Genomic DNA, 24,373 nt, shown 5'->3' on the forward strand with positions numbered 1-24,373 from the left:
ACCACTGTGGAGACTCTAGCCTAAATATATATATATATGCACACATATATATGCACGCATACACACACACACACACACACATATATATACATACACATACACACACACACACAAAGACTGGGACAGCTTCCCTTAACAATTACTTTATCTTCTTTGCATTCCTTGATTTCTAGATATAAAAGTCCATTTGATTCATTGATTTTGCCCAACTCATCAAAGACCCATGCCCTACAGAGTGAAGTAAGTCAGAAAGAGAAAAACAAATATCGTATGCTAACACATATATATGGAATCTAAAAAACAAACAGAAAAATGGTCATGAAGAACCTAGGAGCAAGATGGGAATAAAGATGCAGACCTACTAGAGAATGGACTTGAGGATATGGGGAGGGGGAAGGGTAAGCTGGGACAAAGAGGGTGGCATGGACATATATACACTACCAAATGTAAAATAGCTAGTGAGAAGCAGCCACATAGCACAGGGAGATCAGCTCGGTGCTTTGTGACCACCTAGAAGGGTGGGATAGGGAGGGTGGGAAGAGGGAAGAGATATGGGAACATATGTATATGTATACGTATAACTGATTCACTTTGTTATAAAGCAGAAACTAACACACCATTGTAAAGCAATTATACTCCACTAAAGATGTTAAATAAATAAATAAATAAACAATAAAAGACTCAAAAAGAAAAAAAAATAGACCCATGCCCATCAAGACATGACAGTGACCTTCAGCCTGCATTGGTTTGGTTTGTTGGTCACTTCGGTTTTTCCTGTCATTACCGGGTGATTCACAATTGCTTAACCTTTGTTTTAACAGTTCATGGGCTACTCATTCTCTGAAGGCAAGCTGGACCAGAAGACGGCCACATCCTTCGTGTGGAAGTCCTACCCCATCCTTGTAAGAGTCTAGGGATCACAGGAACTGGCTGAGCCCTAAAGAGGGGAAGAGGCTTGTTCCCAGTTACAGAGCAACTAATGGCAGAATGAAGACTGGGGCTGGGGGGGTTCTGCCCCACTTTTTCTGCTTTTCTTATCACTACCCAGGGTTGGGGGAGGGGGAAAGTTTGCACTGGGCTCAAAAAGTTCACCATTAACACAAGAAGAGAAACTGTGTCACTCACCAGGGGTGGTGAAGTCAAAAATCCAGAAATAGCAAAATTTAAACCACCAAATGAATGAAGAGTATTTAGTAAGAGTTTATGGTACATAAAAAATAGTTCACACCCTGGGGGCTTCCAACTTCAAAGGCTGGTAGGAAGCTCAGGGGCATGAAGTTACAGGATGGCTTATAAAGTGAAAATGAGGAAGTTGTTAACATTTTCAGTGATTGCTTATTACAATAGAGGTTTTCAGGTGGCAAGGGATTGGTTAAAAGTGATTATCTCATACTATTTTAGGGAGATGACTTAGTTTATTTTGTGATTGTCAGAGGGATTTACAAAAAATAACCTGAGTTAGGTTTTGCTTATGTGCATGAAATAAGCTAGAGTTAGTTTTGCTTACATGGCTTAAATGGTTTTTTCTGCACAGATAATTCGTAAGTCTGGTCTCCATTTTATATTTAACTTTAACAGTGGTCACTTTCACTGGATCTATTTCAGAGCATCCCTGAGGAACTGACCACGGTGGCCGCTGACAAGTATTTAGGAGGAACAGATGACCCTGCCAGAAAGAAAGACCTGTTCCTGGACTTGATTGCAGATGGGATGTTTGGTGTCCCATCTGTGAATGTGGCCCGTCACCACAGAGGTGAGTCCCAGACATTGGACGGGAGAGGGACACTGACCTCTCCAGCTTCACTGACTGTCCTGCCCAGCCCTCAGCACAAACATATGTGGAATTGCTGAGGGTCGTACATCCAAGGCTGATTGCATTTGGCCTGGGGTGGGGCACTGTCCTGTTTTGGTTTCCACCAGAAGCAGACTCCGAGAAAAGGATCCAAATGCAAAGAGTTTATTTGGGGGGGTGATCCCAGAAAACACCAGTAGAAGAGTGGAGAAGTGACATGAATGGAGAGGAAGCCAGTCCACCCTGCACTGTCAAGAAAGCATCCACTGTGGACACCTGGACCTGGGGAGCTCTGGGAAACCAGCAGAACACATGTCTCAGGGTTATCCCTAGTGAGTGGCAAGAGAGCTGGGGTATTTATCCTCCAACTTTGACGAGTCATTGGTTGAAGGCTGTTCCCAAGGGCAGTTAATTCCCTGGTGCTTTGACCTGTTGCACACATGGGCAGAGTGGTCTGTGGCTGCCAAAGACAAAGAGCTACGGATGCAGGAGCTGGAACTCAGGCTAGCGTGCCCGGAAGCAGGGGATATGGGGAGGCACCGACAGCGTCTGCCACAGGGCTCCTCACCTGAATTGTGGTGGTCTGTGGGGCTGGAGGGGAAATCTTGGAAGATAGGTCTTGGAAGGTTTCCAAGGTCAGAGCTATCTGCAAACTAGTTTGTTAACCAGTGGAGCTGGGGGTAGAGGGAGGCCAAGCACAGGATCAGGAGTGTTGTCTGGGACCAAGAAAGCTGAAAGGAGTGAGTATTGGAAGAGTGGGGCCACGTGGCCTAGAGAATGTCAATATCTGTGGCTGGTCCACCACAGGACCTTCCAACATTGACCCAAGACTGTGTGTAGGGTGTGAGGTCAGGGATGGATGAGCTTACCTGGAGAGGAGGTGTCCCTTTTGGGTGCCTTTTGAGTTACTCACAGGACCCTTCATTACTTGGAGACCTCATTCACCTAGTCTGCAAGCCAGGAGATGGTCCTGGGGTCCAGACCTCTCTGCCTAACGGTGCTAGAAGGGTTTTAAACTTTGAGACTTTATAAGCATAATAAAACGTAGCTGTGGCTGACTTACTCTATCCCCGAGCACTCAGTACAGTAATTTGGAGGTACTAGTTACCATTTCTTCCTCCCTAGGGTCCTGATGACCAGCCAGGGACTGCCTGGGGTCAAATCTGTTCTTTCATAAATTTGGTCTTGCCTCTTGCTGCGTGTCTTGATTTGTAGTATCCCCTTCAGCATCCATGCTGCTCCCAGCCATACTGGACTTGAGTTTTTTATCTGACATCCCGTGACTTTGAATTCAGGGTCTTATTGCCAGCACTTCCCAGAGTTTATCAATGTTATTTTTTCATTGTCGTATTTCTCTCAATCTGTTTTTGATAGTTTTCTGAGTATAAAATTAATCTTACCATTGTAGAAAGTTTTGAAAATATGGGAACATATTAAAGAAGCAATTATATATTACTCATAATTCCTTCATCTAGAAGTATCAGCTATAAAGTTTTGGTTTTTTGTTTTTTTTGCGGTACGCGGGCCTCTCACTCTTGTGGCCTCTCCCGTTGCGGAGCACAGACTCCGGACGCACAGGCTCAGCAGCCACGGGCCCAGCCGCTCCGCAGCATGTGGGATCTTCCCGGACCGGGGCACAAACCTGTGTCCCCTGCATCGGCAGGCGGACTCTCAACCACTGCACCACCAGGGAAGCCCCATCTATAAAGTTTTGACTTTTTTTTTTCTATTAGCCTTTCCATGTCTTACACATAATTTTTAAATTAATTTTATGTTCATAGACAACTATATTGTAGGCATTTCCTCAATGTCAATATAAATTCATGGAAAATAGCAATTATTTCATGGTATGATGGATTAAAATTTACTTTAGTATTCCTGTCCTATTGGGTATTTAGCCTGGCTGCTCATTTTGATGCTACAGAAAACATCATACTCAGCCTTATGTACGTAAATCTTTAACCAAGTCTCAAACAATTTTCTTAGAGTTGGTTTCTAGAAGTGAAATTATTAAGCTGGGCTGTAGTAGAATTTTAAAGTTCTTGATACATTTTGTGAAATTGCTTTCTAGTGTATGAGAGTGTGGATTTCTTAGCTTTCTCACTTGGGATAGTCAGATTAAAAGAATAAAAATAATGCTGCCAATTTTATATAAGTCCTACCTCACAAAAAAAAGAACATCGCACTGTTTTAATTTGCATATTTTTATTACTAGCTCTCTCCTTCCCCCTGCTTCTCTTGTTGCTCCTAATTGTTATTATTGAAATCTCTGCCCTAGTTTCCTTTGAAGACGTGTGTTGTGATTGTAGGAATTTTTAAAAAATATTTATTTATTTGGCTAAGCCGGGTCTTAGTTGTGGCACACAGGATCTTCAGTTATGGCATGCGGGATCTTTAGTTACGGCATGCGGGATCTTTAGTTGCGGCATGCGGGATCTAGTTCCCTGATCAGGGATTGAACCCGGGCCGCCTGCACTGGGAGCATGGAGTCTTAACCACCGGACCACCAGAAAAGTACCCCCGTAGGAATTTTTTTTATAAATCTCAGTGGTTTAAGGCAAAACACTGAAAAAAAAAGAAGAAGAAGAAGAAGAGGAATGAAAAGAATATCTTTTGGGCAGCATGCTGCCATAATTAAGTTCTCTCATTCACACTAGGTCTTTCTTTGTATGGTTGGGTTCTCAGTTCTGTTCTAACACTTCTGAGTAGCAGAGGCAAAGGGTAAACACCCTCCTTTCCGTGAGTTCTGCTTGACCCTGAAGCAGCTGTTTACCAATTGGATTATGGAACCACAGACGGATTGCTTCTTCCAAAACCAAGAGTGCAGTGAGAGGGGGGAAGGGAGGCAATTAAATAAGTTATTCTACATCCTCCTGTCAGGATGGCATATATTGTTACACTATGTAGTGGACAAACATTTAATGATATGAAGAAATTATTATAGTCATTACAAAACTACACATCCAATAGTATCCTTATTTTATATACATAAGTGAGATAAGTGCTAAAATATTAACAGAGGTTTCTCTGAGCAGTGGGATTAGATGTGATCATTTTGTTCTTATTCCTTTTTTCTGCATTTTCCAAATGTGATTCTGTCCCCAGGAAGGGAAAAAGTGTGATATTTCCCCGCCAGTCTGACTTGGGGCCTGACCCTTCCCGGGTAGAGTCACTCGCTCTGGGCATAATGATCAATGCAAGGCACAGAGCTCCCCGGGCGGGTGGCCCGTGATTTAGCCCTGAAGGAGCAAGATGGGCAACGCTGCTGAAGCATCAGCGGGAAAACTGACATCTTCCTGGGGCTTAGAGAGGGGGTGGTGAGCGTAGGGGCAGGGGAGAGGAGGAGGGAGGAACTGTACCCTTTCTCGGCCCCTTCTTCCTTCTGCCACCACCTTAACACTCCCCGGGCCAAGCAGGAAGCAAGACCTGTATGATGACAGAGAAAAAGGAAATGCTGAATTGTGGTTTCCTGAGACACAAGGAATAGACTGTCCCCTTTCTGCATAGGCTTGTATTTAAATACCTGCACTTTCAGACTAGCAACTTGGATTTACTTCACTCTTCTTGGAATACGTGTGAAAACCACCAGAAACGCTCAAAAATGCGCATAATAGAAGGCACCTGTCAGGCTGCAGGTATTCTCCAAGGGAATGAACACTAACCTGTTAGCAATGAAATGTCGTGGTATTTCTGTGTACGTAAACTATGTATCTAGATGTTCTGCTGTGTGAATGCATCAATAGGCAAAGAGGTTTATATGTATTGACCCAATGCCTCTATAATGATAGTTATTTTGAATCAATTTCCCCAAAGTTTCAACATTCATTCATTCAATAGCTGGCTCAAATCAAGTTCCACCTCCACCACCAGTACACTCTGAAGCAAGTCATAGAACTTTTCCCAAACTGTTTTTCTCTGTTATGCTGATAACCAGGGGCTTCCTGCAGGGACACACAGGGTCTGGCACACAGTTGGTTCTCACAACGGGCAGCTGCTGTTAATATTGTTGTTCACTCAGGACCAGGCATGCCCCCAATTTCCTGATGGCTCACAGCGCCCCTCCCACCCACCTCTGGAGCCCTTGATACCATCCAGGTGTGCATCTGCTGAAGTGAACTGTGCATGAATCCATGTCTTCCAGATGCCGGAGCCCCCACTTACATGTATGAGTTCCAGTATCGCCCAAGCTTCTCATCAGAGATGAAACCCAAGACGGTGATAGGGGACCATGGGGATGAGCTCTTCTCGGTCTTCGGGGCTCCATTTTTGAAAGGTGATGGCCCTTTGGTGACTACAGACTTGGAGTTAGGGGATCTGGGTTCAAGCCTTGGTTTGGTGGCCTTGGGCAAGTTCCTCCTTCTCTCCAGGTCTTAGTTTCCTGAATTCACCACAACAGGGTTGAAGGACAAAGGGTCCTAACCTTTCTCTTGCTCTAATGTGCATGGTGGAGAATGTGTATCCTTGCGCCCTCATCCATGGTCACTCTAAGAATCCAGACCTGGGCATCAGTAAGACAGGAGGTGGGTCACCTGCAGGGCCCTGCTCAGGGCTAGAATGCCACCACTCACTTTGCACTCACAAGAGCGTATCAGAAGGTACGTGAGAGTAAGGTTAGAATTGCTCTTAACCTTGAATCAGGACTAATATGTGTCTGTCTATCCAACCATCTATCTATCTAAAACTCATATCTTTTAATATTTTAATACACTTAAGAGTATAATATTTTAAAGAAAACTTTTCACAGATGTCTTCAATGTCTTAACCCTCAGCAGTTACAACTTGTGTGTGACACAACCCAGGGCTGTACATGACACCCAGTGCCTCTGGGCACTTTCTGGTTGGGTGACTCTTTGGGGACCTTGCAGCTTGGTTATTTTTCAGATTCTATGAAAATGTGTGTGGGTGTAGGAGATTGAAAAAAGACCCAAAGGAGAGTATCCTGGGAGGTGGGGTTACTGTAGCAGAAACCTTGGGGTGTGGCCCTGTGACCCAGGCAGTTTATGGATTGACTACAGCCCTTCACTGAGCCTGAACTAGGTCAGTAACTGTCAAGCTTAAAGTGCACTTGAATTACCCAAGATCTTCTTAAAATGCGGTTTTGACTCAGTAGGTCTGGAGTAAGGGCTCCGTTTCTGAATTTCTAACAAGTTCTCAAGGGCTGCTGCTGCCCCTGAGCCACACTTTGAGTAGCAATGGCTTTGTCTCCTCCCCACAGATGGTGCCTCAGAAGAGGAGACCAATCTCAGCAAGATGGTGATGAAATTTTGGGCCAACTTTGCTCGGAACGGGTGAGCTGGTGGCACAGACGATGCAGGGTTGGGAAGGGGCAGGGCGTGTCTGCTGGGTGGGAGGAGATTCAACGTGTGCTGGGTAAACTCCCCGCCCTGTGGCCCCTGACATGAGAGCTCCCTCAGTGGACAGGCTGCCCAGGAGATGGTCAGCCTCCTGTCTCTGGAGGCGTATGAGCCTTTGGCAGAGATGAAGCCAGGGGGTCCCTGACAATCTCTGAGGGTTGTTGGGGCCACACAGTAGCTTTGGGGAATTTCTATGTGATTCTGTTCCCAGGAATCCCAACGGGGAGGGGCTTCCCCCTTGGCCAGTATATGACCAGAAAGAAGGGTACCTTCAGATTGGCGTCACCACCCAGGCAGCCGAGAAGCTGAAAGACAAGGAAGTGGCTTTCTGGAACGAGCTCCTGTCCAAGGAGGCAGCAAAGAAGCCACCCCAGTTAAAACATGCTGAGCTGTGAACGGGAGGCTCAGCTGGCCTTGGGGGCTTGTGGGACCCCAGACAGGGGTATTCTATAGAAGGTGTTTGTGGGCCAAAGAGGCATCTTATTGTGGAGGCTGGGGAATTATCTGATGGGAGTAGCAGAGGTCAGAGAGGGGGAATTTCTGTTTCTGTGGCCTCAATTTTGGAAATAAATGTTCTTTTGAAGACCAAGTCAGTGTCTTTGTCTTGGGCTGGAAGTAAGTCATCCTTATTAGCAAGAGAAGGATGAGAGAGGGCACCACTGGCAGGAAGGTGACTCGGGCAGCTCTGGCTTGGCCTCTGGACAGGAAGAGTCCAGTAGGCTGGGCCCTGGGAGGGGCTGAGGGGGATACTGCATCTGCTCCATGTCTCTGGGCCGTCAACAACTCCAGTAAGTGGATGTGAGGGAACCAGAGTGCAGTGTCCCTCTCCTCCATGTGGAGCCGCCTGTAGACATGGAGGGGGCACAGACCGAGGATGTACCTGGAGTGGGAAGGAGGGGGACTTGCCATGGTGACACTGTGGGACTGTTGTGTGGCCCTTACTGACTCTCCCACAGGTCTACAATTCTTTCTTCAACTTACACAGTATCCTCCCAGGCCCCTCCCTGAGGCCGTCTCTTCCAGCAGTTCCTCTGAACCCTTTCTGCAGCCTGGACCACATCAGGTCCAAGCAGTGACCACCTTGAAGTGAGTCCCTGAAGTGTCACGTGAAAACTGACTCTTTCAGAATCCCTGGGGTGACTTCTGGCTCCCGGGATATAGAAAGCTCTAAGGAATGCCACTCCCACCTTAACAGAAAGAAAAAAGTGGATTATCCTCAAAATCATGACTTTCTCTGACTCATTCAAAGAGGTTGCAAGGTAAACAATTACCCTGAAATCTCGGGGAAGACTGGAACTTTGGAGGAGAGATGGGAAGTGAATACTGGCTTACCATCTGGAGACAGGTGGAAGATGGAGTCACCATATGTGTGAGTACAATTACTCTTAAAATTCGAATCAAGGGCTAAAGGCCAAATGTGGGCAAGTATGAGAGTATGAAATCCTAAAAACCACACACCCACAGGGAATTTACACTTGTTACAGGCCCCTCTCCATGGACCTCTATCAGGGACCCGTGAGAAATACTGGGAACAGGTAGTAAGACGAGAGAAAACCTGCCTCAAGGGTGCAGGCTTCAAGCTCTGCTCAGACACTTCTCTATGAAAAAATAAAATCCCCAAACCACTGAAGAAAGGTCAGCAAACCCACTTCCCTTGGGGCCCTGGGAAAGACCTATTGTGGCTGAGGAAAAGGAAAATTTTAGAACTTTATATACATATAGGAAATCCTGGGCTTCTCTGGTGGCGCAGTGGTTAAGAATTCGCCTGCCAATGCAGGCGAAACGGGTTCGAGCCCTGGTCCAAGAAGATCCCACATGCTGTGGAGCAACTAAGCCCGTGCACCACAACTGAGCCCACACACCGCAAGTACGGAAGGCCAAGTGCCTAGAGGCCATGCTCCGCAACTAGAGAAGCCACCACAGTGAGAAGCCCGTGCACCACAACGAAGAGGAGCCCCCGCTCGCCGCAACTAAAGAAAGCCCGTGTGCAGCAACGAAGACCCACTGCAGTCAAAAATAAATAAAAATAAATAAATTTATTTTAAAAAGAAAAACAAAATGTTAAGTAAAATCCTAGTGCAGGTGACAGCAGAAATGGTAGGCATCCTCCTGCAACTTTTTGAAGGACAGGGACAGGCTTGCTCATGGCTTTATATCTCAAGTGCCAACTCCTATTTTCTGGGAAAGATGATAACCCTTTCTGCGAATTGGCACATGCTCACGTGATTGATGAGGACGACACAAAACACACAGCTATGCACAGCAGCCCTGCCTTACTGGTTTGTAAGTAGGAAAATATCGCCTAAAATATGACTGATAATAATAAAGTAATAGCTAATACTTTGGTTACTTACTGTGTGCCAGGCTTAAAACTAATATTGTTGCATCTATTAAATTCTTAAATCCTATTAAATTCTGACATCCTAATTTGTTGCATAGATAAATTTTTAAATAATCAGGCGCTATTATTTTACACTTTTGTAGCAGAGGAGAATGACCAGAGAGGTTATGTCACCTGTCAGTAATGAACACATGTGGGACTGGACCTCCTGCAGGCTGACTGCAGCCGCCAACCGAACCGGACACCACGTCATCCCATGAAGGGTGAGGACGCTGAACACCTGGCACAGAGGCAGCAGTGGGAAAGCCCTGAGCCGGCAGTCAGAACCCTCCGCACAGCTCTGTGACCTCTCTGGGCTTCAGCCGCCCACCTCTGCAGCCAGGAGCGCAGCTGGACTGTCTCCGAAGACCCTTGCAGCCCTGAGAAAGGAGAGGCCGGATTCAGCCTCCAGTGATGTCATAACCGGCACCCTGTGGCCGGGAGGTGAGACAGCTGCAGGGTAGGCTTAGTCCTCTGAGTATAGGCTGTGTGCCCTTGGGTAGGTTGCTTAACCTCTGTGGAATTGGCACCATCGCTCCAGACCACGCAGGTTCACCGAGTCTGTCCAAATGCTGTGGCGGTGACTCGTTCCACGGGGCTTGTTGGAGGACATCCCCACGCCCTCTGGCACTGGATAAGCAAGGTTCCTATCCACCTCTGCCCTCACCATGAGCTTGCTTGCACACCAGGGAGCCTTTCTCCAGGAGCTTGTGGGGAGCTCAAGGATTCTCTGTGCGCAAATGTCAGTGTGGAGAGAGCGATCATACAGGACACCGTTCGGGAAGCCCGAGCTAGGAGCCAGGCCACTATCTCGCTTATTCCCCCTCCTTGAAATTAATCTTTTGTATCGAAAGGAGGAAATGAGATCTCAGAGAGTAGCGGTGACTTGCCAGGTCAGGAAGTGGCATGGTGGCTGTGAACCTGAGTGCCTGACACCAACGCCCACGCACGCAGCACGGGCCGGCTCCCGAAATGCCCTCTGCACTCGGGGCACCTGTGGCCGATCTTGGTCCTGGCTTCTGAGCCACGTGTCTCCTCTTTCTCTCAGAGCGCCCATCAAATAGCAGTTCCCTCCCCAGACCGCCAGGGGGCGCAACTCCTGAAATACACTACCTGTTCCCTCAGCACACACTTGTTGCTCATAAACCCCACCAGGCCCCCCGCACTGCAGCACCACCATCAGTCTGCCGAGGAACACATGGAGTCCTTCTTCTGCAACCAAGTCTCAGGGAAAAAGCTGGGAAATTCCCACCAAATCCAAATCACTTTCCTTCGGGGTGTCGGGTAGCCACGGGCTGGACTTTGAGGGAAGGGAAGATGTCAGCCTGACCTAGGGAGGAACTTGCGAAGATTCAGAGCCAAGCCCCCGCAGGGAGCTGTCACGGGTGGCGAGTGTCCTGTCCGTAGCCCTGGGCAAGCCAAGGCTGATGTTCCCTGTGGGGAGGCAGGGGGCAGAGCTGCTCCAGGCGTGTGTGGTCCACACAGTGGGGCATCTGTGAGGTGTTCCCAGGACTCGGGCACACTTTCAATGTATGTGCAACATAGGAGAGCGTCCGATTTTCAGAATTGCTCCTCCACGTGTGAAGGTGGGTTTACGTGTTGAAGGGAGAACTGGGTGTCACATATCGTGTCCTTTGACACGTTTTCTTAGCGATCCTTTTTACTGACCAGGGTTAAAAGTTGTGGCAGAAGATACAAAGAGGTCTCTCCAGGGTGTTTTAGACGCAAGCCCCGTGCAGAAGTCACACAAGAGGGGTGTGGGATTCCATCCCCTCTGGGTACTTTCCAGGCTCTCATCACCGAGGACTGAGTTTGGCAGGGGCCCCCAGAGAAGGAAAATGAGAAATGGACAACTTTCTCTGCAATCCATACTCCTAAGGGCAGTAGAGGGAGTGTGTCCTCTGTGTGTCCAATGCCCTATGTCATCTGGCGAGGGTATCCTTTGGAGCTGAGACACGGAAGCTCAAATTAACCTAAGCGGCTAAGACGCTCAGTGTGTGTGAGTGTTGGGGGTGTGGGGTGTGGGGTGTGGGGGGGGGGGTACTCTTTGGTCCAGAGCCGAGGTCTCTGCACGTCCAGCCCAGTTCCCCACGCCAGCCCTGATGGGCACGGAGTCTCTCTGTCCAAGACAGACCAAGGAAGACAGAGCCAGAATAAAGTCAACAGCTTTTATTACAACTCACATATTTCATAGAAAAAGGAATGTAGCGTCAGGTCCGGTTGTGTGAAAAACGGTAACATGCAGGTGTGTCCTGCTTGCTCCGTTGACACCCGGGGCAGGCTCTCCGCGACATCAGGCACAGCAGCTGCACTTGTCCGAGGCCCCTTTGCAGACGCAGGCCTGGGCACACTTGGCGCAGCCCACGGGGCAGCAGGAGCAGCAGCCTGGGGAGGCAAGGGCAGCGTGCAGTCGGACCACGCGTTGTCCGGAACCACCCTTCCCAGCAGCAGGCCTGGCCCCAGCCGCCCTCAGGCCCAGACCCTGGGTTTACGGTGGTGTCCTCTGTCCTGAGATAATTGCTCTCAGACACTAGGTTCAGGTTGCCCGGCCCATCTGTGCCCAGGACAGGGCACAGCGCCTTGGGGAGACAGTGAGCAGGGCCTCTGGGGACAAGAGAAAGCCAGCCCCCAGCACCGCCGGTGATGTGAGCCAAGTCCTCAGGATCAAAGCGGAGGCAAAGCCCTCACAGAGCAGCTCCCGCTCGGGATAGGGAAGCTCTGGGCTGCTTCGACAGGAAGGGGCTGCACCAAGGCCCGAGAAGCCACGCACGGCCGCTGGTTCATGTCCCTAAAGTGCTTCAGTCCCTGAGAGGATTCAGAAGCGTGACTCAGGAGGCAGGAGGACTAGTTCTAGTGACAGGTCTGAGGTTGTTTGTTGGTGACCCGTCTGGGCCTCAGCCTCCCTGTTCTCTAGTGCGCGCCTGGGTCTCGGTCACGCCGAAGGTGATTCCAGCTCTGATTGTGAATCCCTTCCTGGTGAGGGGGGCGCCGGGAAGTTTGGTCACTGTCCTGCTCCTGCCTGCCTGCTGAGCTCTGGGCTCCCTCCTCGCACTCAGCCCAGACCCCGCATTCCCAGAGAAGGCCCCGCACACTCACTCTTCTTGCAGGAGGTGCATCTGCAGGCTTTGCAGGTGCAGGAGCCAGCGCAGCCGCAGGAGCCGCCTGCCGGGAAGGGAAAGGCCAGCAGTGAGCAGGGACAGGGATGCAGGAGCTACAGCAGACGGTCAGCGATGCCTCCCTGAGCCCTCCTCCTCTGTCAGGACCCAGCCCTGGGAGCTCGTGTCCACTCAGGCGGATAGAGAAGCCCCAGCTCCTCTCTTCTGGTCCGAGGAGAGTAGGTCCCCTCCTGATGGGACTCCACAGGGAAGGTCCCGGGCTCCAGACCCAGCCCAGGCCGACTGGGGCTGGGGGCCGGGGCCCACGGCCTGAACCCCAAAGAGGCAGCGTCCGCTCCTCCCATCAAGTCCTGGCAGCTCCGAGGCCTCCTGCAAACACTGGGTCCCGGCCTAGCAATCCCCTGACCTGCTGGGTGACCTCAAGAAGGACAGCCTGGAGCCTCCGTGCCCTCAGTGTCAACAGAGAGGCAAAGGGAGACTGACGTGCCCTCAGGAGCCTGGCTACCAAGAAAGCCCTGGACCCGTGACAGGAGTCCTCCCGAGCTCAAACTCAAAGCCCTCCCTTCTCGTCCTGTGCCTGGGAAGGGGGCATCCTAAGGCTCAAAGCCGGGGCTCCCTTACCAGTGGGGCAGGAGCACTTGGGGTCCATCTGGAGGAGAAGTGAGGCCCGAGGTCCAAAGCAAGGGGCGAAGCCGCTTCACGGGTCCGGTGGGGGCCGTGTGGGAGCGAGGAGCCCGGGGGCTCGGTTATAGGCCGAGGAGGCGGCCCGGGCGCAGAGGCCCCGCCCCCGCCTTGCACCCGCCTTGCGGATCGGCGCCCGCGCCGCCCGCCGCGCCCTGGGCCGGGCTGTGAGCAACAGGCGGGGCCGAGCGCACGATTCCCCTTCGGTGCCGGCTGGAGCGGAGGAACCGGGTGCCGTGCGGTAAGCGCTGTCCCAGCCCCCTGGCCGCCCCTTCCCAATGTGCCCGACGGGAGCAGCCACCGTGTTGGCGGGCTGTGCAGGAATCCGGCTCCCGCGTCCTCCGGCCTTCCCCGCGCCGCCGGCCTCCGGGTCGCCGTTTCCTGCAGCCTGAGAACAGCCCCCGCCTCCCGCTCGTGTCCCCTGGCTTGGCTGGAGCCGGGGAGCGGTGTCAGAGAGCGCAGGCGGGTGTGACCCTCACCACCGTTTCGCCGACCCCATCCATGTGTCCCCAGGCGTTGCCAGCCCCGGTCCCCACCACGGTCCTTTGGAAGCATTTTTCCGGTACCGCCTCCTGTAACCGCAGCGCGGTGAACATTGGCTTCAGCCGCGAGTCGCCACTTGTGTTTTCCTTTCCTGGAGGGATCGTGGCTCATTTCTCCGGGGGCTTCTTTGCCTAAACTTTCCAGGGGCGCTCGTCACTGTAGCCGGTCCACCCCCACGCCAGGGTGGAGGTTCCCTAATCATGGGACGCTTCCCCAGGGACGGCATCGTTGTAGGTGATGGGCAGACCTGGCGTTAAATAACAAAGCGAGACAAGTGGATAGTTCCCTTTGAGCGGTCCTGACAGTTACTCACCGTGGAGTCCATGCCAAGCCTTGTTAGTCACTTTTGCTCTTTGACTTGTCACACCAACCGGGAAGGGAGACAGCAGCCAGGAGCCCGTTTCCCAAAGGCCAAAGTACCTACAGTACAAGGAGGCTACTGAGGCAGGCACACAGTGCTGGGGAGTGGTGCCCTGCTTCTGTGCTTTTGTCGCTTCGCAGCTGAAAGAGGGAGTCAGTGAGAAAGCTCCCCTTTGGCCCAGAGCTGCGTCCTCAGCCCGTCTCCACCATGTCCAGCTCAGTCCTGGGGGCGACCAAGGTGACACAGTAGGAGTGTATTTATGATTCTGTGGCTGCCTTCTGACTCTCTCCTTCAGTAGTGCTCAAGAGGTTTCTTTTGGTATAACGTGTTTCAGAAAATCACTGAAAAGAAAATGGTAAGGAAATCCTGATGCAGGTGACAGCAGAAATGGCAGGATCCTTCTGTGTCTGTGAGGAGGGCACGGACTGTGTTCCTCACGGCTTTCTATCTGTAGTGTCAACGGCTCTTTGCGTGAAGGCAGGGTAACCCCGTCGGGGGAACTGGTCCCACGCTCACAGGGTGGATGGGGACGGCCCAGAGCACAGAGCTAAACACGCCGTCCTTGCTTGCGTGTCTGGAAGGAGAACAATGTCTCCTAGGCTGATGATAGCAAATAAATAAATAGATAAATGAATGAATGGGTGATGTGGTAGATTACTCACTGAGTGCCCAGTATACTCTGACCTTCTTTGCATGTATTCAGTTCTTTAATCCCGAGAGCCAGACACTATTATTTTGCCCTTTAGGGCCCAGGAGACTGAGCCACAGACAGGTTATGTCACATGGCTATATGTGACACAGATGGGACTGGCCCTCCTGCAGGCTGACTGCAGCCCCGCGCCCAACCGGACACCACGTCATCCCATGAAGGGTGAGGACACTGAACACCTGGCACAGAGGCAGCAGTGGGAAAGCCCTGAGCCGGCAGTCAGAACCCTCCGCACAGCTCTGTGACCTCTCTGGGCTTCAGCCGCCCACCTCTGCAGCCAGGAGCGCAGCTGGACTGCCTCCGAAGACCCTTGCAGCCCTGAGAAAGGAGAGGCCGGATTCAGCCTCCAGTGATGTCATAACCGGCACCCTGTGGCCGGGAGGTGAGACAGCTGCAGGGTAGGTTTAGTCCTCTGAGTATAGGCTGTGTGCCCTTGGGTAGGTTGCTTAACCTCTGTGGAATTGGCACCATCGCTCCAGACCACGCAGGTTCACCGAGTCTGTCCAAATGCTGTGGCGGTGACTCGTTCCACGGGGCTTGTTGGAGGACATCCCCACGCCCTCTGGCACTGGATAAGCAAGGTTCCTATCCACCTCTGCCCTCACCATGGGCTTGCTTGCACACCAGGGAGCCTTTCTCCAGGAGCTTGTGGGGAGCTCAAGGATTCTCTGTGCGCAAATGTCAGTGTGGAGAGAGCGATCATACAGGACACCGTTCGGGAAGCCCGAGCTAGGAGCCAGGCCACTATCTCGCTTATTCCCCCTCCTTGAAATTAATCTTTTGTATCGAAAGGAGGAAATGAGATCTCAGAGAGTAGCGGTGACTTGCCAGGTCAGGAAGTGGCATGGTGGCTGTGAACCTGAGTGCCTGACACCAACGCCCACGCACGCAGCACGGGCCGGCTCCCGAAATGCCCTCTGCACTCGGGGCACCTGTGGCCGATCTTGGTCCTGGCTTCTGAGCCACGTGTCTCCTCTTTCTCTCAGAGCGCCCATCAAATAGCAGTTCCCTCCCCAGACCGCCAGGGGGCGCAACTCCTGAAATACACTACCTGTTCCCTCAGCACACACTTGTTGCTCATAAACCCCACCAGGCCCCCCGCACTGCAGCACCACCATCAGTCTGCCGAGGAACACATGGAGTCCTTCTTCTGCAACCAAGTCTCAGGGAAACAGCTGGGAAATTCCCACCAAATCCAAATCACTTTCCTTCGGGGTGTCGGGTAGCCACGGGCTGGACTTTGAGGGAAGGGAAGATGTCAGCCTGACCTAGGGAGGAACTTGCGAAGATTCAGAGCCAAGCCCCCGCAGGGAGCTGTCACGGGTGGCGAGTGTCCTGTCCGTAGCCCTGGGCAAGCCAAGGCTGATGTTCCCTGTGGGGAGGCAGGGGGCAGAGCTGCTCCAGGCGTGTGTGGTCCACACAGTGGGGCATCTGTGAGGTGTTCCCAGGACTCGGGCACACTTTCAATGTATGTGCAACATAGGAGAGCGTCCGATTTTCAGAATTGCTCCTCCACGTGTGAAGGTGGGTTTACGTGTTGAAGGGAGAACTGGGTGTCACATATCGTGTCCTTTGACACGTTTTCTTAGCGATCCTTTTTACTGACCAGGGTTAAAAGTTGTGGCAGAAGATACAAAGAGGTCTCTCCAGGGTGTTTTAGACGCAAGCCCCGTGCAGAAGTCACACAAGAGGGGTGTGGGATTCCATCCCCTCTGGGTACTTTCCAGGCTCTCATCACCGAGGACTGAGTTTGGCAGGGGCCCCCAGAGAAGGAAAATGAGAAATGGACAACTTTCTCTGCAATCCATACTCCTAAGGGCAGTAGAGGGAGTGTGTCCTCTGTGTGTCCAATGCCCTATGTCATCTGGTGAGGGTATCCTTTGGAGCTGAGACACGGAAGCTCAAATTAACCTAAGCGGCTAAGACGCTCAGTGTGTGTGAGTGTTGGGGGTGTGGGGTGTGGGGTGTGGGGGGGGGGATACTCTTTGGTCCAGAGCCGAGGTCTCTGCACGTCCAGCCCAGTTCCCCACGCCAGCCCTGATGGGCACGGAGTCTCTCTGTCCAAGACAGACCAAGGAAGACAGAGCCAGAATAAAGTCAACAGCTTTTATTACAACTCACATATTTCATAGAAAAAGGAATGTAGCGTCAGGTCCGGTTGTGTGAAAAACGGTAACATGCAGGTGTGTCCTGCTTGCTCCGTTGACACCCGGGGCAGGCTCTCCGCGACATCAGGCACAGCAGCTGCACTTGTCCGAGGCCCCTTTGCAGACGCAGGCCTGGGCACACTTGGCGCAGCCCACGGGGCAGCAGGAGCAGCAGCCTGGGGAGGCAAGGGCAGCGTGCAGTCGGACCACGCGTTGTCCGGAACCACCCTTCCCAGCAGCAGGCCTGGCCCCAGCCGCCCTCAGGCCCAGACCCTGGGTTTACGGTGGTGTCCTCTGTCCTGAGATAATTGCTCTCAGACACTAGGTTCAGGTTGCCCGGCCCATCTGTGCCCAGGACAGGGCACAGCGCCTTGGGGAGACAGTGAGCAGGGCCTCTGGGGACAAGAGAAAGCCAGCCCCCAGCACCGCCGGTGATGTGAGCCAAGTCCTCAGGATCAAAGCGGAGGCAAAGCCCTCACAGAGCAGCTCCCGCTCGGGATAGGGAAGCTCTGGGCTGCTTCGACAGGAAGGGGCTGCACCAAGGCCCGAGAAGCCACGCACGGCCGCTGGTTCATGTCCCTAAAGTGCTTCAGTCCCTGAGAGGATTCAGAAGCGTGACTCAGGAGGCAGGAGGACTAGTTCTAGTGACAGGTCTGAGGTTGTTTGTTGGTGACCCGTCTGGGCCTCAGCCTCCCTGTTCTCTAGTGCGCGCCTGGGTCTCGGTCACGCCGAAGGTGATTCCAGCTCTGATTGTGAATCCCTTCCTGGTGAGGGGGGCGCCGGGAAGTTTGGTCACTGTCCTGCTCCTGCCTGCCTGCTGAGCTCTGGGCTCCCTCCTCGCACTCAGCCCAGACCCCGCATTCCCAGAGAAGGCCCCGCACACTCACTCTTCTTGCAGGAGGTGCATCTGCAGGCTTTGCAGGTGCAGGAGCCAGCGCAGCCGCAGGAGCCGCCTGCCGGGAAGGGAAAGGCCAGCAGTGAGCAGGGACAGGGATGCAGGAGCTACAGCAGACGGTCAGCGATGCCTCCCTGAGCCCTCCTCCTCTGTCAGGACCCAGCCCTGGGAGCTCGTGTCCACTCAGGCGGATAGAGAAGCCCCAGCTCCTCTCTTCTGGTCCGAGGAGAGTAGGTCCCCTCCTGATGGGACTCCACAGGGAAGGTCCCGGGCTCCAGACCCAGCCCAGGCCGACTGGGGCTGGGGGCCGGGGCCCACGGCCTGAACCCCAAAGAGGCAGCGTCCGCTCCTCCCATCAAGTCCTGGCAGCTCCGAGGCCTCCTGCAAACACTGGGTCCCGGCCTAGCAATCCCCTGACCTGCTGGGTGACCTCAAGAAGGACAGCCTGGAGCCTCCGTGCCCTCAGTGTCAACAGAGAGGCAAAGGGAGACTGACGTGCCCTCAGGAGCCTGGCTACCAAGAAAGCCCTGGACCCGTGACAGGAGTCCTCCCGAGCTCAAACTCAAAGCCCTCCCTTCTCGTCCTGTGCCTGGGAAGGGGGCATCCTAAGGCTCAAAGCCAGGGCTCCCTTACCAGTGGGGCAGGAGCACTTGGGGTCCATCTGGAGGAGAAGTGAGGCCCGAGGTCCAAAGCAAGGGGCGAAGCCGCTTCACGGGTCCGGTGGGGGCCGTGTGGGAGCGAGGAGCCCGGGGTCTCGGTTATAGGCCGAGGAGGCGGCCCGGGCGCAGAGGCCCCGCCCCCGCCTTGCACCCGCCCCGCGGATCGGCGCCCGCGCCGCCCGCCGCGCCCTGGGCCGGGCTGTGAGCAACAGGCGGGGCCGAGCGCACGATTCCCCTTCGGTGCCGGCTGGAGCGGAGGAACCGGGTGCCGTGCGGTAAGCGCTGTCCCAGCCCCCTGGCCGCCCCTTCCCAATGTGCCCGACGGGAGCAGCCACCGTGTTGGCGGGCTGTGCAGGAATCCGGCTCCCGCGTCCTCCGGCCTTCCCCGCGCCGCCGGCCTCCGGGTCGCCGTTTCCTGCAGCCTGAGAACAGCCCCCGCCTCCCGCTCGTGTCCCCTGGCTTGGCTGGAGCCGGGGAGCGGTGTCAGAGAGCGCAGGCGGGTGTGACCCTCACCACCGTTTCGCCGACCCCATCCATGTGTCCCCAGGCGTTGCCAGCCCCGGTCCCCACCACGGTCCTTCGGAAGCATTTTTCCGGTACCGCCTCCTGTAACCGCAGCGCGGTGAACATTGGCTTCAGCCGCGAGTCGCCACTTGTGTTTTCCTTTCCTGGAGGGATCGTGGCTCATTTCTCCGGGGGCTTCTTTGCCTAAACTTTCCAGGGGCGCTCGTCACTGTAGCCGGTCCACCCCCACGCCAGGGTGGAGGTTCCCTAATCATGGGACGCTTCCCCAGGGACGGCATCGTTGTAGGTGATGGGCAGACCTGGCGTTAAATAACAAAGCGAGACAAGTGGATAGTTCCCTTTGAGCGGTCCTGACAGTTACTCACCGTGGAGTCCATGCCAAGCCTTGTTAGTCACTTTTGCTCTTTGACTTGTCACACCAACCGGGAAGGGAGACAGCAGCCAGGAGCCCGTTTCCCAAAGGCCAAAGTACCTACAGTACAAGGAGGCTACTGAGGCAGGCACACAGTGCTGGGGAGTGGTGCCCTGCTTCTGTGCTTTTGTCGCTTCGCAGCTGAAAGAGGGAGTCAGTGAGAAAGCTCCCCTTTGGCCCAGAGCTGCGTCCTCAGCCCGTCTCCACCATGTCCAGCTCAGTCCTGGGGGCGACCAAGGTGACACAGTAGGAGTGTATTTATGATTCTGTGGCTGCCTTCTGACTCTCTCCTTCAGTAGTGCTCAAGAGGTTTCTTTTGGTATAACGTGTTTCAGAAAATCACTGAAAAGAAAATGGTAAGGAAATCCTGATGCAGGTGACAGCAGAAATGGCAGGATCCTTCTGTGTCTGTGAGGAGGGCACGGACTGTGTTCCTCACGGCTTTCTATCTGTAGTGTCAACGGCTCTTTGCGTGAAGGCAGGGTAACCCCGTCGGGGGAACTGGTCCCACGCTCACAGGGTGGATGGGGACGGCCCAGAGCACAGAGCTAAACACGCCGTCCTTGCTTGCGTGTCTGGAAGGAGAACAATGTCTCCTAGGCTGATGATAGCAAATAAATAAATAGATAAATGAATGAATGGGTGATGTGGTAGATTACTCACTGAGTGCCCAGTATACTCTGACCTTCTTTGCATGTATTCAGTTCTTTAATCCCGAGAGCCAGACACTATTATTTTGCCCTTTAGGGCCCAGGAGACTGAGCCACAGACAGGTTATGTCACATGGCTATATGTGACACAGATGGGACTGGCCCTCCTGCAGGCTGACTGCAGCCCCGCGCCCAACCGGACACCACGTCATCCCATGAAGGGTGAGGACACTGAACACCTGGCACAGAGGCAGCAGTGGGAAAGCCCTGAGCCGGCAGTCAGAACCCTCCGCACAGCTCTGTGACCTCTCTGGGCTTCAGCCGCCCACCTCTGCAGCCAGGAGCGCAGCTGGACTGCCTCCGAAGACCCTTGCAGCCCTGAGAAAGGAGAGGCCGGATTCAGCCTCCAGTGATGTCATAACCGGCACCCTGTGGCCGGGAGGTGAGACAGCTGCAGGGTAGGTTTAGTCCTCTGAGTATAGGCTGTGTGCCCTTGGGTAGGTTGCTTAACCTCTGTGGAATTGGCACCATCGCTCCAGACCACGCAGGTTCACCGAGTCTGTCCAAATGCTGTGGCGGTGACTCGTTCCACGGGGCTTGTTGGAGGACATCCCCACGCCCTCTGGCACTGGATAAGCAAGGTTCCTATCCACCTCTGCCCTCACCATGGGCTTGCTTGCACACCAGGGAGCCTTTCTCCAGGAGCTTGTGGGGAGCTCAAGGATTCTCTGTGCGCAAATGTCAGTGTGGAGAGAGCGATCATACAGGACACCGTTCGGGAAGCCCGAGCTAGGAGCCAGGCCACTATCTCGCTTATTCCCCCTCCTTGAAATTAATCTTTTGTATCGAAAGGAGGAAATGAGATCTCAGAGAGTAGCGGTGACTTGCCAGGTCAGGAAGTGGCATGGTGGCTGTGAACCTGAGTGCCTGACACCAACGCCCACGCACGCAGCACGGGCCGGCTCCCGAAATGCCCTCTGCACTCGGGGCACCTGTGGCCGATCTTGGTCCTGGCTTCTGAGCCACGTGTCTCCTCTTTCTCTCAGAGCGCCCATCAAATAGCAGTTCCCTCCCCAGACCGCCAGGGGGCGCAACTCCTGAAATACACTACCTGTTCCCTCAGCACACACTTGTTGCTCATAAACCCCACCAGGCCCCCCGCACTGCAGCACCACCATCAGTCTGCCGAGGAACACATGGAGTCCTTCTTCTGCAACCAAGTCTCAGGGAAACAGCTGGGAAATTCCCACCAAATCCAAATCACTTTCCTTCGGGGTGTCGGGTAGCCACGGGCTGGACTTTGAGGGAAGGGAAGATGTCAGCCTGACCTAGGGAGGAACTTGCGAAGATTCAGAGCCAAGCCCCCGCAGGGAGCTGTCACGGGTGGCGAGTGTCCTGTCCGTAGCCCTGGGCAAGCCAAGGCTGATGTTCCCTGTGGGGAGGCAGGGGGCAGAGCTGCTCCAGGCGTGTGTGGTCCACACAGTGGGGCATCTGTGAGGTGTTCCCAGGACTCGGGCACACTTTCAATGTATGTGCAACATAGGAGAGCGTCCGATTTTCAGAATTGCTCCTCCACGTGTGAAGGTGGGTTTACGTGTTGAAGGGAGAACTGGGTGTCACATATCGTGTCCTTTGACACGTTTTCTTAGCGATCCTTTTTACTGACCAGGGTTAAAAGTTGTGGCAGAAGATACAAAGAGGTCTCTCCAGGGTGTTTTAGACGCAAGCCCCGTGCAGAAGTCACACAAGAGGGGTGTGGGATTCCATCCCCTCTGGGTACTTTCCAGGCTCTCATCACCGAGGACTGAGTTTGGCAGGGGCCCCCAGAGAAGGAAAATGAGAAATGGACAACTTTCTCTGCAATCCATACTCCTAAGGGCAGTAGAGGGAGTGTGTCCTCTGTGTGTCCAATGCCCTATGTCATCTGGCGAGGGTATCCTTTGGAGCTGAGACACGGAAGCTCAAATTAACCTAAGCGGCTAAGACGCTCAGTGTGTGTGAGTGTTGTGGGTGTGGGGTGTGGGGTGTGTGTGGGGGGGTACTCTTTGGTCCAGAGCCGAGGTCTCTGCACGTCCAGCCCAGTTCCCCACGCCAGCCCTGATGGGCACGGAGTCTCTCTGTCCAAGACAGACCAAGGAAGACAGAGCCAGAATAAAGTCAACAGCTTTTATTACAACTCACATATTTCATAGAAAAAGGAATGTAGCGTCAGGTCCGGTTGTGTGAAAAACGGTAACATGCAGGTGTGTCCTGCTTGCTCCGTTGACACCCGGGGCAGGCTCTCCGCGACATCAGGCACAGCAGCTGCACTTGTCCGAGGCCCCTTTGCAGACGCAGGCCTGGGCACACTTGGCGCAGCCCACGGGGCAGCAGGAGCAGCAGCCTGGGGAGGCAAGGGCAGCGTGCAGTCGGACCACGCGTTGTCCGGAACCACCCTTCCCAGCAGCAGGCCTGGCCCCAGCCGCCCTCAGGCCCAGACCCTGGGTTTACGGTGGTGTCCTCTGTCCTGAGATAATTGCTCTCAGACACTAGGTTCAGGTTGCCCGGCCCATCTGTGCCCAGGACAGGGCACAGCGCCTTGGGGAGACAGTGAGCAGGGCCTCTGGGGACAAGAGAAAGCCAGCCCCCAGCACCGCCGGTGATGTGAGCCAAGTCCTCAGGATCAAAGCGGAGGCAAAGCCCTCACAGAGCAGCTCCCGCTCGGGATAGGGAAGCTCTGGGCTGCTTCGACAGGAAGGGGCTGCACCAAGGCCCGAGAAGCCACGCACGGCCGCTGGTTCATGTCCCTAAAGTGCTTCAGTCCCTGAGAGGATTCAGAAGCGTGACTCAGGAGGCAGGAGGACTAGTTCTAGTGACAGGTCTGAGGTTGTTTGTTGGTGACCCGTCTGGGCCTCAGCCTCCCTGTTCTCTAGTGCGCGCCTGGGTCTCGGTCACGCCGAAGGTGATTCCAGCTCTGATTGTGAATCCCTTCCTGGTGAGGGGGGCGCCGGGAAGTTTGGTCACTGTCCTGCTCCTGCCTGCCTGCTGAGCTCTGGGCTCCCTCCTCGCACTCAGCCCAGACCCCGCATTCCCAGAGAAGGCCCCGCACACTCACTCTTCTTGCAGGAGGTGCATCTGCAGGCTTTGCAGGTGCAGGAGCCAGCGCAGCCGCAGGAGCCGCCTGCCGGGAAGGGAAAGGCCAGCAGTGAGCAGGGACAGGGATGCAGGAGCTACAGCAGACGGTCAGCGATGCCTCCCTGAGCCCTCCTCCTCTGTCAGGACCCAGCCCTGGGAGCTCGTGTCCACTCAGGCGGATAGAGAAGCCCCAGCTCCTCTCTTCTGGTCCGAGGAGAGTAGGTCCCCTCCTGATGGGACTCCACAGGGAAGGTCCCGGGCTCCAGACCCAGCCCAGGCCGACTGGGGCTGGGGGCCGGGGCCCACGGCCTGAACCCCAAAGAGGCAGCGTCCGCTCCTCCCATCAAGTCCTGGCAGCTCCGAGGCCTCCTGCAAACACTGGGTCCCGGCCTAGCAATCCCCTGACCTGCTGGGTGACCTCAAGAAGGACAGCCTGGAGCCTCCGTGCCCTCAGTGTCAACAGAGAGGCAAAGGGAGACTGACGTGCCCTCAGGAGCCTGGCTACCAAGAAAGCCCTGGACCCGTGACAGGAGTCCTCCCGAGCTCAAACTCAAAGCCCTCCCTTCTCGTCCTGTGCCTGGGAAGGGGGCATCCTAAGGCTCAAAGCCAGGGCTCCCTTACCAGTGGGGCAGGAGCACTTGGGGTCCATCTGGAGGAGAAGTGAGGCCCGAGGTCCAAAGCAAGGGGCGAAGCCGCTTCACGGGTCCGGTGGGGGCCGTGTGGGAGCGAGGAGCCCGGGGTCTCGGTTATAGGCCGAGGAGGCGGCCCGGGCGCAGAGGCCCCGCCCCCGCCTTGCACCCGCCCCGCGGATCGGCGCCCGCGCCGCCCGCCGCGCCCTGGGCCGGGCTGTGAGCAACAGGCGGGGCCGAGCGCACGATTCCCCTTCGGTGCCGGCTGGAGCGGAGGAACCGGGTGCCGTGCGGTAAGCGCTGTCCCAGCCCCCTGGCCGCCCCTTCCCAATGTGCCCGACGGGAGCAGCCACCGTGTTGGCGGGCTGTGCAGGAATCCGGCTCCCGCGTCCTCCGGCCTTCCCCG

The 24,373-nt window shown here is 54.4% G+C and overlaps 4 protein-coding genes across 4 annotated transcripts in view; 1 reads left to right on the plus strand and 3 right to left on the minus strand.

Annotated features, from left to right (window-relative positions):
• The window catches only part of CES1 (carboxylesterase 1), a 32,806-nt gene extending 24,434 nt beyond the window's left edge, over nt 1-8,372 (plus strand). Inside the window, exons 11-15 of the mRNA XM_089902474.1 lie at nt 822-902; nt 1,606-1,753; nt 5,934-6,065; nt 7,008-7,080; nt 7,358-8,372. Coding sequence (XP_089758600.1) covers nt 822-902; nt 1,606-1,753; nt 5,934-6,065; nt 7,008-7,080; nt 7,358-7,541 — 618 coding nt within the window. The 3' untranslated portion in view covers nt 7,542-8,372. The remainder of the gene's footprint in view (nt 1-821; nt 903-1,605; nt 1,754-5,933; nt 6,066-7,007; nt 7,081-7,357) is intronic.
• A 3,332-nt stretch (nt 8,373-11,704) lies between these two features.
• Nucleotides 11,705-13,343, minus strand: LOC149744640 (metallothionein-1E-like). The gene is made up of 3 exons (XM_089902496.1): nt 13,264-13,343; nt 12,623-12,688; nt 11,705-11,911 (listed from the first exon to the last, which is right to left on the minus strand). Exons 1-3 carry the CDS (start codon nt 13,289-13,291, stop codon nt 11,820-11,822), a joined length of 186 nt encoding a protein of 61 aa, XP_089758622.1. The 5' UTR covers nt 13,292-13,343; the 3' UTR covers nt 11,705-11,819.
• A 3,709-nt stretch (nt 13,344-17,052) lies between these two features.
• LOC149744641 (metallothionein-1E-like) lies at nt 17,053-18,660 on the minus strand. The gene is made up of 3 exons (XM_089902497.1): nt 18,612-18,660; nt 17,971-18,036; nt 17,053-17,259 (listed from the first exon to the last, which is right to left on the minus strand). Exons 1-3 carry the CDS (start codon nt 18,637-18,639, stop codon nt 17,168-17,170), a joined length of 186 nt encoding a protein of 61 aa, XP_089758623.1. The 5' UTR covers nt 18,640-18,660; the 3' UTR covers nt 17,053-17,167.
• Nucleotides 18,661-22,400: 3,740 nt separating this feature from the next.
• LOC149744642 (metallothionein-1E-like) lies at nt 22,401-24,008 on the minus strand. The gene is made up of 3 exons (XM_089902498.1): nt 23,960-24,008; nt 23,319-23,384; nt 22,401-22,607 (listed from the first exon to the last, which is right to left on the minus strand). Exons 1-3 carry the CDS (start codon nt 23,985-23,987, stop codon nt 22,516-22,518), a joined length of 186 nt encoding a protein of 61 aa, XP_089758624.1. The 5' UTR covers nt 23,988-24,008; the 3' UTR covers nt 22,401-22,515.
• Nucleotides 24,009-24,373: the final 365 nt, after the last annotated feature.

This window comes from Delphinapterus leucas, chromosome 20 (assembly GCF_059928025.1).
Source record: "Delphinapterus leucas isolate spDelLeu-1000000601 "Yukka" chromosome 20, BTC_Dleu_Yukka2, whole genome shotgun sequence".
Classification (NCBI taxonomy): Eukaryota; Metazoa; Chordata; class Mammalia; order Artiodactyla; family Monodontidae; genus Delphinapterus; species Delphinapterus leucas.

Coding starts and splice junctions, on each gene's coding strand:
- LOC149744642 (XM_089902498.1), bottom strand. CDS start 23,987: ATGGACCCCAAGTGCTCCTGCCCCACTG. Junction 23,385..23,959: donor CAAGTGCTCCTGCCCCACTG/GTAAGGGAGCCC, acceptor CCTTCCCGGCAG/GCGGCTCCTGCGGCTGCGCT. Junction 22,608..23,318: donor ATGCACCTCCTGCAAGAAGA/GTGAGTGTGCGG, acceptor TTGCCTCCCCAG/GCTGCTGCTCCTGCTGCCCC.
- LOC149744640 (XM_089902496.1), bottom strand. CDS start 13,291: ATGGACCCCAAGTGCTCCTGCCCCACTG. Junction 12,689..13,263: donor CAAGTGCTCCTGCCCCACTG/GTAAGGGAGCCC, acceptor CCTTCCCGGCAG/GCGGCTCCTGCGGCTGCGCT. Junction 11,912..12,622: donor ATGCACCTCCTGCAAGAAGA/GTGAGTGTGCGG, acceptor TTGCCTCCCCAG/GCTGCTGCTCCTGCTGCCCC.
- LOC149744641 (XM_089902497.1), bottom strand. CDS start 18,639: ATGGACCCCAAGTGCTCCTGCCCCACTG. Junction 18,037..18,611: donor CAAGTGCTCCTGCCCCACTG/GTAAGGGAGCCC, acceptor CCTTCCCGGCAG/GCGGCTCCTGCGGCTGCGCT. Junction 17,260..17,970: donor ATGCACCTCCTGCAAGAAGA/GTGAGTGTGCGG, acceptor TTGCCTCCCCAG/GCTGCTGCTCCTGCTGCCCC.